Source organism: Microtus oregoni, unplaced genomic scaffold, assembly GCF_018167655.1.
Source record: "Microtus oregoni isolate MIOR12 unplaced genomic scaffold, Mior012 000029F_ref0000214, whole genome shotgun sequence".
In the NCBI taxonomy this organism is placed as follows: domain Eukaryota; kingdom Metazoa; phylum Chordata; class Mammalia; order Rodentia; family Cricetidae; genus Microtus; species Microtus oregoni.
Window position 1 is genome coordinate 23,088,483 of NW_024543088.1, and position 12,617 is coordinate 23,101,099.

Here is a 12,617-nt window from a genome sequence, read left to right on the forward strand (position 1 = left end):
GCTACACTTCATTTTTAGGGTTACGAGTATGTTTTGGCCAGTTTGTATGTAAAGCGCCTGCACTCAGCGCCCTCGGAGGTCCGAGGAGTGTCAGATACCCTGGGGCTGCAGTTGGGGAAGGTTGTTCGGATCCAACAAGTGCTCTTAACAGACAAGCGATCTTTCCAGACAGCCTACAAATTTTAACGTGCTCTGATCGGGGAAGCTGCAAGGCTCCTTCCCGGCCACCACAAATCCCCTCTGTGCGAATGCACCTTAGCCAGTCCACCCGACAGAAGCACTCGTGGACCGAGGCTGATCTCCGCGGACCCTCCCCTCTGCTGCGCACGCATCACCCAAAGGGGCCAGGAGATCCAGGGTGGTTAGCCACGCCCCGCCCAGGCCTTGCGGGGGTGGGGGAGGGCCTTCCTGGGTAGACGCATGCGCACTCCTTCCTTTTCCTCTCCCTGCAGGCACACCTTCGCGTTTTTGACTGCTAGTCCTTTTTGTCCCCTACTGCGTGCGGTACAAGCTTCTCCGCGGAAGTCCCAGCTGCCAGGGAAGAAGATGGCAGCCACTGCGACGCCACCTGGGACTGCGGCCGCCCGAGCGAACAAGCGCGGCGGCGGCGGCCAGGGCGGAGGAGGAACCCAGGGTACGGAGGAGGAGCCGCCGCCGCCCCTCCAGGCCGTTCTAGTGGCGGATAGCTTCAACCGCCGCTTCTTCCCCATCTCCAAGGACCAGCCTCGGGTGAGCACCCGACACGCGAGCAGCCCGCTGGCCTGGAGGGTGGCGGGTTTGCACGAGGTTGCCACTGTGGCTGTTAGTGAAGCGTGCTCTGAAAGTTATCCTAAAGTCGGATTTATCTGGTTGGGGTAAGGTGGAGGGATTGACTGACCAGGAGTGGCTTGCAAACGTGGGTTCTCGCAGGGCTGTCCACCTAGTTTTAGGAGAGAAACGGAGAGGGCGGCTTGTGGGAACTGAGCTTAACGGAGCCTTCCTAAGGGGGATTTGCTAGCACAAGAGGGCTCTCCGCTGCCCTTAACCTTGCCAGAGAGAGATGGGCAGTTAAAGACATAGCTTCAAGCCGGGCGATGGTGGCGCACGCCTTTAATCCCAGCACTCGGGAGGCAGAGGCGGGCGGATTTCTGTGAGTTCGAGACCAGCCTGGTCTACAGAGCTAGTTCCAGGATAGGCTCCAAAGCCACAGAGAAACCCTGTCTCGAAAAAAAAAGAAAAAAAAAAGACATAGCTTCAGAAATGGCGATAGTACTATACCTAAAAGAAAAAGACTGCATCTCGGGCTGGTGCGTGCTTTTCTTTCCTTCCATCTGCTGGAACGACGACCGAACGGGTTGCCGTCACCCTCAGAATTGCCTTAGTGCTTAGGGTTCTGGAGCTATGATTTAGGGCCAACATTGATCCCTCACTAGCACTGGTCTCCTTATAACATGTCTGTGTCTGATAGCCATGCCTACTAAACCCAAATCCCAGTACCTTAGACTAAACCTTAGAGCATCCCATGAATAGCACAAGCAGGAACCTGGTACTTTAGAATTGAGAGATAAACTGTAGTGTCTGGAAACGCTGCTAGAAGGAGCATTGTTGCAGTGGGGTACCCAAAGTTTACTCAGATTAAGACCTCAGACTTTTTCATATCCTGCCCCATAGGTCCTCTTGCCCCTGGCCAATGTGGCGCTAATCGACTACACTCTGGAATTCCTGACCGCCACCGGTGTGCAGGAAACCTTTGTCTTTTGCTGCTGGAAGGCTTCTCAGATCAAGGAACACTTATTGTAAGGCCCCACACCTTTTCCTTTCCACGTTTCGCCTTCCCAGATTTTCTTTTTCTCAGGACGGTTATGACAAAGTTAAGACGCGCGAGGAAAAAACTGTTCAGGTCTGATGTAAGGTTTAGTGTTTCCGTTCCTTTTCCTGAGGCAGGCTGCTGGGCACTCTCTGCTCTGGGGTTCCAGTTTGTAATGGCTGAGGTGATTTCTGAGTCTTACAAAGTTTGGTCCTGTGAGTTTTGCTTTTTATTTGATGGTTCCAGTGTATGTTACTAGAAAGGCATCTTTATCTTTCCAACAAATTTGCAAATATTATCTGTTCTGACCCCAAGGACAAGAGCAAGCTCTTTGCCTGGTGGTGATGATGCATGCCTTTAATGCCAGCACTCTGGAGGCAGGCATATCTCTGAGTTCAAGACCAGCTTGGTCTACGGAGCAAGTTACAAGGCAGGTTCCAAAGCTACAGAGAAGCCCTGTCTTGAAAAACAACAAAAAAAAAAAAAAAAAAAAAAAAAAAGGAAAATTGGGAGAGTGAGTCTGGTAATTTATGAGTTTGGAAAATAAAGACTAATACATTAGCAGGTTTTTCGTGATACAATGTTTAAATTTGTTAAGGACTTCAGAACAAGAAAAATGACATTAAAAAATGTGTTTCCAGAATACTTTCATACCCTAGATTTCAGCAAAGTTTTGAATTCAAACTCATATTTGAAGATGGGAGTCGCGGTATAGAAAGGAAGTAGCCATATTTCTCTAGCACATAAAACTAATGACACTGGGTGCTGAGACCATTCATTATAGTTTATAAGTCTCTTTGAAGCCTAGGACGCTGGCAGGAACGCAGAGAAGCCACAGAGACGTTTGAATGCTAAAGGGAGGTCGAAAATCAGGTCTGTGATCATTTGCTTAATTTGCCATTCCTCTTCCCACCCTTGCTGTAGGAAATCCAAGTGGTGCCATCCTACATCCCCCAACGTTGTTCGAATAATTACATCAGACCTTTACCGATCACTAGGAGATGTCCTCCGTGATGTCGATGCCAAGGCCTTGGTGCGCTCTGACTTCCTTCTGATATATGGAGATGTCGTCTCAAATATCAACATTACCAAAGCCCTAGAGGAACACAGGTCAGGGTGGGGAAGATGGCAGGGACAAGACTTAGGGACCAGCAGAGCCCTAAAGACCACTCTGCCTCATGTTCTCTATAGGTTAAGACGCAAGCTAGAAAAGAATGTGTCCGTGATGACGATGATCTTCAAAGAGTCATCACCCAGCCACCCTACACGCTGCCACGAGGACAATGTGGTGGTGGCTGTGGACAGTGCCACCAACCGAATCCTGCATTTCCAGAAGACCCAAGGCCTGCGGCGGTTTTCGTTTCCCTTGGTGAGTGAGTATCTGGGGGACTGCGGGGAGGAGGGGCTGAGAGTCTCGAAGGAGGAAGTTAGAGCATCTGTGGCCTCTCCCGCAGAACCTGTTCCAGGGCGGTGGAGACGGAGTGGAGATTCGCTATGACTTGCTGGACTGTCACATCAGCATCTGCTCTCCTCAGGTGAGCTCTCCAGAGCAAGGGCCTGTGCAGAGAGTAGAGCTCTCGGGCAATACCAGAGATTGTATCTTCTCCCTCTTTTCTTGCCTGTTGTAAAGAGGTGCTGTTACCTCATTCCCAGTATATTGGGAACCGAGTCCAGGGTTTTTTTTCCCATAGCCCATTATTATGGGTTTGACAGACCTCTGGGACTTAATCTTTGTTTCCTGGTAAAGTATTTAACCTTAGCACTCCCTGTTCCCCCCACAGGTAGCTCAACTCTTCACAGACAACTTTGACTATCAAACTCGAGATGATTTTGTGCGAGGCCTGTTAGTGAATGAGGAGGTGAGAAACAGCGTCAGAAACCTCTCGAGGAAGGGGTTCTCTTGCTCTGCTGACCTTTGGTTCCCTTTTGTCCCATTAAACCTTCAGAGGGAGGATAGGGGCTAGAAAGCCGGGAGACACTTGGGCCGTCACTGAAATGCAGAGAGGCACGGAGAAGGCGTCAAGGGTTCTGCTTTGGGACTGTCTTCCTGTCTTGCTTGACTGGGTGATCTCCCTTTCTCTTCCTTTAGGTCCTCGGGAACCAGATCCACTTGCATGTGACAACTAGGGAGTATGGTGCCCGGGTCTCCAACCTACACATGTACTCAGCCGTTTGTGCTGACGTCATCCGCCGATGGGTCTACCCTCTCACTCCAGAAGTGAACTTCACTGACAGCACCACACAGAGCTACACTCATTCCCGACACAACATCTACCGAGGGCCTCAAGTCAGCTTGGGCCACGGCAGTGTCCTGGAGGAGAATGTGCTTCTGGGAGCTGGCACTGTCATCGGCAGCAACTGCTCCATCACCAACAGTGTCATTGGCCCTAACTGCCACATTGGTGAGCACAGGTGGGGACTCCAACAGCAGGCCCACAGATACGGGGCTGGAGCGTGTCTCTAAAGCTAGGGAGGATACTAAGGGGTAGTCCTGTGAATAAGGAACCAGAGTGGCTATCTAAGAAAGGAGGGAGTCTGGGGAGGTGACTCCCTGGTTAAGAGCACTTGTTGCTCAGGTTTGGTTCCCAGTACTCCTATGGTGGTTCGCAACCATCTGTAACAGCAGTTTGTGGGAATCCAGTGACCTCTTCTGACCTCCTCAGGCACCTAATGCACATGTGGTACACATACATACATGTAGGCAAAATTAAATTAATATATCTCAAGGGTGGGGTGGGAAGAGAAAGAAGGTGAGTCCTTGTGCTTGTTGGCACACACCTTTTGGTGGGTTGGTTTGGTTTGGTTTGGCTTTTTGGAATTTTTCGAAACAATTTCTCTGTGTAACCACTATGGCCATCCAGGAACTCACTCTGTAGACCAGGATGGCATTGAACTCACAGAAATCCACTTTTCTCTGCTTCTCAAATGCTGGGATTAAAGGCATGAGCCACTACCGCCCAGCGGCACACACCTTTTTTTTTTTTTTCTAGACAGCTGACCTTGAGTTTTTAGGGACCCACCTGCTTCCATTTCCCAAGTGTTGGGATTAAAGTCATGAGCCACCACACATTTACAATCCCAACACCTGGGAGATGGAGGCAGGAGGATTAAAAGTTTGAGGCCAGCCTGGAACTATATATTGAAACCTGTATTTAAGAAGGCAGGAGGGCAGGAGGAAGGAAGTTGTGTATAATCTCATATACTCCAGCAGGATAACTTGAGTCAGGGCTTTGAGGCCAGCTTGGGCAACAACACACTGAGACCCATCTCAAAAACAAACAACAACAACAAAGGAAAAAGAAAAGGGCACATAGGAGAGAATAAGATTTCTTATGTGACTTTGAGCGGGGACAGGGTCATCCTGGAATTCTGTAAACCAGGCCAGCCTCTGCCCCAGGTGTTGGGATTAAAGGCTTGTGCTACCACCACCCAGCTCGAGCGTGGCTCTTAAGATGACTTCATTCTGGAATGTCCTCTCCTGTGTTCACATTTGGAACCAAGTGAATGTGTACTAATAACCTCTGTTTAACCATTACAGTTTGCAAAGGGCTTGTGCTAGTTCTTTAACCCTCAGAGGTCTTGCCCGGGTACCATCTAATGGGAGACAATGCTGAGTATTCTGGTTGGGCTCGCGGTATTCTTTTTGCTCTCCCAAAATGTGGCTTTCCTCTTGACAACTCACTTTGTTTGAAGAATATGAGACTAGAATAGTGCTAGCCTTTTGAATCCAATAGTAGGGTTCAAATTCTGTAATACACAGAGAGATGGAGTAGTTTGATTCTCCTTGCAGACGTGGACTTGACTGTAATAAGGTTTATAGTTCATTCTGAGAAATCCTGAAGGTTCTTAGGTTAAGCTGTGTGTACAGTGTAAAATTATTGTAAACTTGGTAGAGGATGGTCAGTTTGCTCTCAAGACTGACCTGGGAAAGGACTGGATGCTTCTGACGTTGGCAGGTGAATATCAGAATTAGGTGGGAGCTGGGGCTGGTGTCAATAAGCTTGTCCTCCATGAAGGACTCTGTTTTGGAGGTGGAGCCCTGAGTGACCAGGAGTCCTCCTCATTCTGAACCAGGTGATAATGTGGTCCTGAACCAGGCCTACCTGTGGCAGGGAGTTCGAGTGGCTGCTGGATCACAAATACACCAGTCTCTGCTCTGTGACAAAGCTGAAGTCAAGGAACGAGTTACTCTGAAGCCACACTGTGTCCTTACTTCCCAGGTAAGGCCTGTTCCAGAGTATGCACAGTCCCTGAACTGAACGGTGATTGTGCCAAGTCAAGCGGACCATATTCCCCTATCAGTAAGGACCCAAGTGAGGACCCAAGTTTCTTTGACCTTCTACTTAGCTTAGTATAAAACCAAAACCATTATTCTGATTGTCAAAGTATAGAAAGTCTGTGCCACTTGGTCCTTCTTTTCTCTCTTAGGTGGTTGTGGGCCCAGATATCACGCTGCCTGAGGGCTCGGTGATCTCTTTGCACCCTCCGGATGCAGAGGAAGATGAAGATGATGGCCAGTTTAGTGATGATTCTGGGGCTAATCAGGAAAAGGAGAAAGTGAAGTTGAAAGGTGTGAGGCTCAGCAGGTGTGGGGCATCTGTGCATCTCCGCCCCATGGAGAAGTCTGTTTCTTTCCAGAGAAATCGATGCTGCTGCCGGCCTTCTCAAAAGATCAATGCCTTTTCCAGGTTACAATCCAGCAGAAGTAGGCTTTGAAGGCCAAGGATACCTCTGGAAAGCTGCAGATGTGAACACGACGGAAGAGGAGGAACTAGGGCAGAGTCTGTGGGGTGAGCTAGACCTTACGCTTGCCTGCCTTTTACTTAATCTGAGTAGTTTTAAGAACTTTGAACGCCTTGGAATCTGATTATTATTGGGGCCTCAATTCATACTGACATGACACAATGTATACTGTCTGTCGGTGTTTGGGTCTGGTCTTACTTTTTTAACTTTGTGTGTGTGTGTGCATGTATGTGTACATGTGTGTTTTATGTATGCGTGTGCCATGTCAGGAGAGTAGAGATGAAAGGACCACTTATTGGAATTGGTTCTCTCCTTCCACCATGTGGTTCCTGAGGATTGACAGTGTGTGTCTTTAAATGCTGAGCTGTATAACTGCTTCCCCTCCTCTACCCATCCCCTTTTCAAAGGCTAGGCTCTCTGTAACCCAGGCAGCTGAGAATGCCCTTGAGCTTCCTGACCCTCCATTTCCTCAGTGCTGATGTTACATAGCACACCTGGTTTTGTTGGTTCCAGGTTCCCCCAGCTGAACTGTGTCTGTGGCTCCTCTTCTTTGTTTTTAGGACTCACCATCAATATGGAAGAGGAAAGTGAGACTGAGAGTGAGCGAAGTATGGACTCTGAGGAGCTGGACAGCCGGGCTGGGTCCCCTCAACTGGATGACGTCAAAGGTGGGGAGTTTATTCTTTGCTGTCTCAGCAGCCAACAGCTCGTGTCTGCTGTGGTCACAACTAGCTGACTTAAAGCCTTTGGAAAGGTGACTCTCTTTCCTTTCAGTCTTCCAGAATGAGGTCCTGGGAACACTGCAGCGAGGCAAAGAGGAAAATATTTCCTGTGACAATCTAGTCCTGGAGATCAACTCTCTCAAGTAAGAGTAACTCCGTCCTGTTTCCTCTCCGGGCTTCTCCAGGAACAAAGATGTTCTCTCCACGTTGTTTCTTCCAGAGTAGGAGACTGGATAAGAGAAGGCTAGGAGCATTTGGAGCATGGAGAGCACTAGCATCTAGCCTCAGTAGGTTTCCTCTCCTCCTGCTCTTAGAGCTGAACCCTGGAGCCATGCTGTGGTAACTGTTTCTGCTGCAACAAAATGCCCGGAGAAAGCAACTTAGGGAAGGAGTGGTTTGCTTGGGCTTACAGTTTGAGGATATAGTTCTGGCAGGATCTGGAAGTAGCTGGTCATATGGCATCTGCAGCAAAGCAGCGAGTGAAAGCTGGTGCCGCCCACACCTGGGATGTGTCCTCCCTCGTGTCCAGAGACTTGTCTGCTAGCATGAGTCCAGGTTCTGTCAAGTGTTCCATCACCAGTAACCATAACATGTGTGTCTCCCCACAGGTATGCCTACAACATTAGCCTGAAGGAAGTGATGCAGGTCCTGAGTCATGTAGTCCTGGAGTTCCCCCTGCAGCAAATGGACTCCCTGTTTGACCCAAACCGCTACTGTGCCATGCTGCTTCCTGTAAGCAAAGACTGAGGCCAGGTGCAAGGGGTTGAGTGGAGGCAGCCAAACATCTTTGCAGTGCTGTCTTAAAAGGAAATTAGGAGTCAGTGGGCTTGCTATGGAGTTTCTGTGTTCATTCAACTTGCCTTTGGAAAGTGGTTGGTTTCTAGAGTGGCAGTAGTGGGCCCAGGGTCCAGTAATATTTAATACTGAATGGTCTGTAAGACTCCAGGATTGAGGGCATTCCAAGCCCCAAAAGGGACATTCAGAAATAGTACTGGAAATCAGGTATTATGGAATATATCTGTAGTTTAACTCTTCAAGGGAGTTAAGGCAAAAGAATCAGTGGAGCCTAGCCAGAGTAACACAGCAAAAGTCCATCTCAAGACTACCCCAAAGTCTAAAACAACATGGAGACTAGACCTGCTGTTACTGAGCCCACAATGATTTGATCCAGAACAAGATTAATCCTGGCTGGGGGTAGGGATTTTCAGTCAGTCTTTAGCATCTCTCTGACCCCCTTTTCCCTTCCCTGAGAAAGCTCATCCTTCCCAACCTTTTGTCGGAACAGTCCCTGAACACCTCTTAGGTGATTTCGTACTGCCTGCGTCACCTCACTCTGTCCTTCCGTGTCCTCAGTATTGATGGCCTTTGCTGTTGAGCTTCAGGAGCATGCTAAGGAATTCCTGCAGCATATCACAGTTCCATTTCCGCCTTCCCCTCCTTTCCCCATAGCTGCTCAAAGCCTGGAGCCCTGTTTTTAAGAACTACATAAAGCGAGCAGCTGACCATTTGGAAGCACTGGCAGCCATCGAGGACTTCTTCTTGGAGCATGAAGCTCTTGTCACTTCCATGGCCAAGGTGAACACCATCTCACACTTCCGTGTCCTGCGTGTGCATTGAAGCTCGCCTTCATGAACCCCCCAGAAACACAAAACTGAGGAAGCTTGTTCACCAGTTCACCATACTCTGTCATGCTGACTACTAGAGTTATGCAGCACAGAGCCAGGCTGGTGCTGATGAGGCAGCCATTGAGACTGACCAACATTCAGCAGGAGGTCCACAGGTCATGCCTGTCTCAGTACCAAAAAGAGTGGTTCACTCTTGCCTTTGGGGGGTAATGATGGTGATTTGACTTGGTTTGTATGTGTTTGTTTTCCTCAAACTGGCCTTAAACTTGTGGTGCAGTTGAGTTTGGATTCCTGATCCTCCTGCCTCCCTCCCCTCTACCTTCACCCTACCCCCTTCACCCCTGCGTTGGCATTACGATACCATTCTGCCACTCTCTTGTCCGTTTTAAAGAGACTTCTTGGTTTGTGCAAGGAAGCTTAGAGCCTGGAGGTGCTGAGGTCTCCTCTCCAGTGTTAGCCTTTATTGTTATTATATCCTTGCTAGGTCCAAGAGACCCTAAGAGTCCCCCTTTGACTTTCTGTAGGTTCTGATGGCTTTTTATCAGCTGGAGATCTTGGCTGAGGAAACAATCTTGAGCTGGTTCAGTCAAAGAGACATAACTGACAAAGGCCAGCAGTTGCGCAAGAATGGACAGGTATGTTAGGCTGCCCTCTGCTCCTTGGATGCTCTAGTCCTTCACCTTAAACTCTAGGGACTTTGTGGTCAGAGCTGTTTATCCAATACCAAGCTCAGGGGCATACATGTATCCCCTAACAGCTCTCCCTTCTGCTTCCTTGCAGCTGCAGAGGTTCATCCAGTGGCTGAAAGAGGCAGAAGAGGAGTCATCTGAAGATGACTGATGGGGACTGCCGTCCTGGGCTGTGGTATTTATTGGCTGCCCTCCTAACAGATAGGGCAGAACAAGAAAACTAGCTACAGAAGTGTGAATGGACACTCCAGACAGACTTGATGGAGCACAAGTTGCAACTACAGTATTCCTACTGCTGGCAACCATGTGCGTCCCATCCTGACTGAAGTTGGGAACAGGAGGTTAGACTGAAACAAAACTCTAGGGGAAAATCTAGACAGACCCTGCAGTTGGAGGTAGACCAGAGCAAGCGCATTGTTCTCCATCTTTCCCTCAGGGAACAGTAAAGAGCAGCTGGCCCTCTCTGTTGTTTGTATTTGTTAATATTAAAAAGAGGGGTGTATTGGACTTCTCGCCAACTTTGCCTGATCAGCCAGGAGAGAACGTATATGATCTGACTTAGCTGCTTTTAGCCAACACCTGGAGGGCAGGGAGAAAGGTTGTGGTGGCCACAAGGTGGTGCTATGCTACCTGACTAATTCCACTCCCCGGGCTCACAGAAGTGGATGGCTGAGCTTCCTTCCCAAGCTCCATAGACCCGGCTGGTCTGGGGTGTTGTGACAGAGCCTATTTCCATAGCCTTTCCTGGTGTGGACAAGCTCCACCTGAAGGTGATGGTGCCAGGCATATGTGAAGCCATCTGCCACTAGCCCTTTCCAGTGGACCCAGTACTGGTTCTGTCAGAGATACTGGGCCACGTTCATCTTAAAAGATAAGGAAATCCACTGGATGTAGGAGCACAGGGCTTTAATCCCAGCACCGTGGAGGCAGAGGCAGCAGGATCTCTAAATTCAAGACCAGCAGAGCTGTTACGCGGAGAAACCCTGGGGTCAGTGGGAGAGTAAGGAAACCCACCTAAGATGTTTTGAACCTTGCAGGACATAACTACATACTTTAACCTTATTATCCAGAATTCTGTCTGCTTCAGTGAAGTGCAAACTGTCCCAGAAGCAAATGAAACCTAAAGCCAGAGTGGACATGCTAAGAACATAGAAGTTCCTGTGAAGTATGCTTTCGCTTATGCTGAGTTTAACATGTAGCAGGAATTCTAACTATTCATGTGCTGTTTCACTTGACCTTTGCCGTCCACCCTGTGAAGTAGCTCTTGTCATTTTCTGATGAGCTGCCTGCAGCTTAGAGAGATCTCTGACCTTAGAACTGGAGTTTGTCATTGTGTTATGCAGCTCCTGTAACTCAGTACTCTCCTGTTGTGAGGTCTTTGTTGCCTTCATATAGGGTGAGTCATTAAGTTTCTCTTGACATTAACCTATAGTAAATGTCACACACTTGGCATCATAGGCAAAATAGGTGCCTTTGTTTCAGTTGAGTGGAAAGGAATAAGCTAAACGGGGCTATTGAACTCTACTTACGGGTGAAAAGGCATTTTTGAAAAGGAAGAACAAAAAGATCTTGGCATAGTAGTGACACTTGTCAGCACTTAGAAAGTGGAAGCCAGCCGTTCAAGAGTCCCAGGCTAGCCTGGGCTGTGGTCCAGGATCCAGTGTCTGGAGAGAGCATACAGAGATGATGGCCTGTACCTATGGGACAGTTAAGAAGCTATAAGACATCTTGATCTTGGCTAAGTGATGGTGGCACACGTGTTTAATCCCAGCACTCGGGAGGCAGAGGCAGGTGGATCTCTCTGAATTCAAGGCCAGCCTGGTCTACAGAGCCAAGAAGGCTCCAAACCTACACAGAAACCCTGTCTCAAAAACAAACAAAAAGACATCTTTATCTGTTGAGATAGTGCACAGATCGGAATTGACAGAACTTTAAGAAGGGATTTTTCTATTAGGGTAGTAGAGGAGGCTTCACCAAACAGCCTTGCTTGAAGTCGTCTCGGGCAGGAAGTAAAGCCAGAGCGCCTCCAAAGCAGAGACCTCCGAGCCCTGGGGGAGTGGTAGGAAGGTGGAGAACAGGAGAATTAGATGTGAGGGCTAGAGAGATGGCTCAGTGGATAAGAACTCTTGTCCTCAGGATCCAGTTGACTCCCAGCACCCACTGAGCATAACTCCAGTTCAGGATGCACACGGTACATAGACATACGTGTGAGCAAAGCACTCGTTCACATAAATCAAAGATTAAAACTTCATGGAATAATAAAAGGTGGCTTAGAGTAGATGATTCTTCTTGGTGATGTAGAGTTACTAACAAGCCAGTGTAAGGTCTAGCGCAGTGGTTCTCAAACTTCTGTGCCGCGACCCTTTAATACAGTTGCTTACATGGTGACCCCCAGACATAAAATTGTGTTGGTTGCTACTTCATAGTTGTAAATTTTGCTAGTGTTGCAAATTGTAATGTAAATATCTGTGTTTTCTGATTTTAGGCAACAAAGGTTGTTTGATTCCACCCAAAGTGGTTCTCTACCCACAGGTTGAGAACTGCTGGTCTAGAGCCTTAGGGGAAGGTAAAAGGGTTAGAGGCATGGAACAAGGAGCTCACAGAAACCCCTGCACACATACCATTGCCACTTACAGACCGAGCCAGGGGACTGCCTCTTCTCTGCAAGAAATAGTTAAGTCTGCGAGCAATGGTAGGGAGAAATCACCAAAGAAAAATGTTAAGAAGGTCATGAAACCAGGCATGGGGCATGATTGTTATCTCAAGATCTGTGTAGAAGTTACTGTGGTAATGGAGCACTTGGGAGGTGAAGGTAGGAGAAGGGAGGTCAGGAACTCGTGATCATCCTCAGTCCTAAGCCAGTTTGAGGTCAGTGCAGGCTGCCATGCCTTCTCTCAGACAAAAGGTCACAGGTTTCCAGACCGGAGTCTGCGCCCCCAGCACGATAAGTCCCATGGGATTTCAAGATGTCAGACTCGACTCTGTCAGAAATGTGGTTGGGATGGGGTATTAAGTCGACTAAGGAGTTAAGAGAGACTCTGTGAGTGCTGGA

At 48.6% G+C, this 12,617-nt stretch overlaps 1 protein-coding gene across 1 annotated transcript; it reads left to right on the top strand.

Moving 5' to 3' along the window:
• The first annotated feature begins 497 nt into the window (after nt 1–497).
• On the top strand, nt 498–10,027 carry Eif2b5 (eukaryotic translation initiation factor 2B subunit epsilon). The gene is made up of 16 exons (XM_041678152.1): nt 498–729; nt 1,651–1,775; nt 2,711–2,896; nt 2,978–3,155; nt 3,241–3,321; nt 3,568–3,645; nt 3,876–4,188; nt 5,861–6,006; nt 6,215–6,356; nt 6,475–6,576; nt 7,090–7,197; nt 7,304–7,394; nt 7,860–7,983; nt 8,701–8,826; nt 9,401–9,511; nt 9,657–10,027. Exons 1-16 carry the CDS (start codon nt 547–549, stop codon nt 9,714–9,716), a joined length of 2,154 nt encoding a protein of 717 aa, XP_041534086.1. The 5' UTR covers nt 498–546; the 3' UTR covers nt 9,717–10,027.
• Nucleotides 10,028–12,617: the final 2,590 nt, after the last annotated feature.

Excerpts from the sequence above, each read along its gene's own strand:
- Eif2b5 (XM_041678152.1), top strand. The coding sequence starts at position 547 with ATGGCAGCCACTGCGACGCCACCTGGGACTGCGGCCGCCCGAGCGAAC. Across the intron at positions 730-1,650 it reads TCTCCAAGGACCAGCCTCGG|GTCCTCTTGCCCCTGGCCAA; the intron begins GTGAGCACCCGA and ends CCTGCCCCATAG. Across the intron at positions 4,189-5,860 it reads TGGCCCTAACTGCCACATTG|GTGATAATGTGGTCCTGAAC; the intron begins GTGAGCACAGGT and ends ATTCTGAACCAG.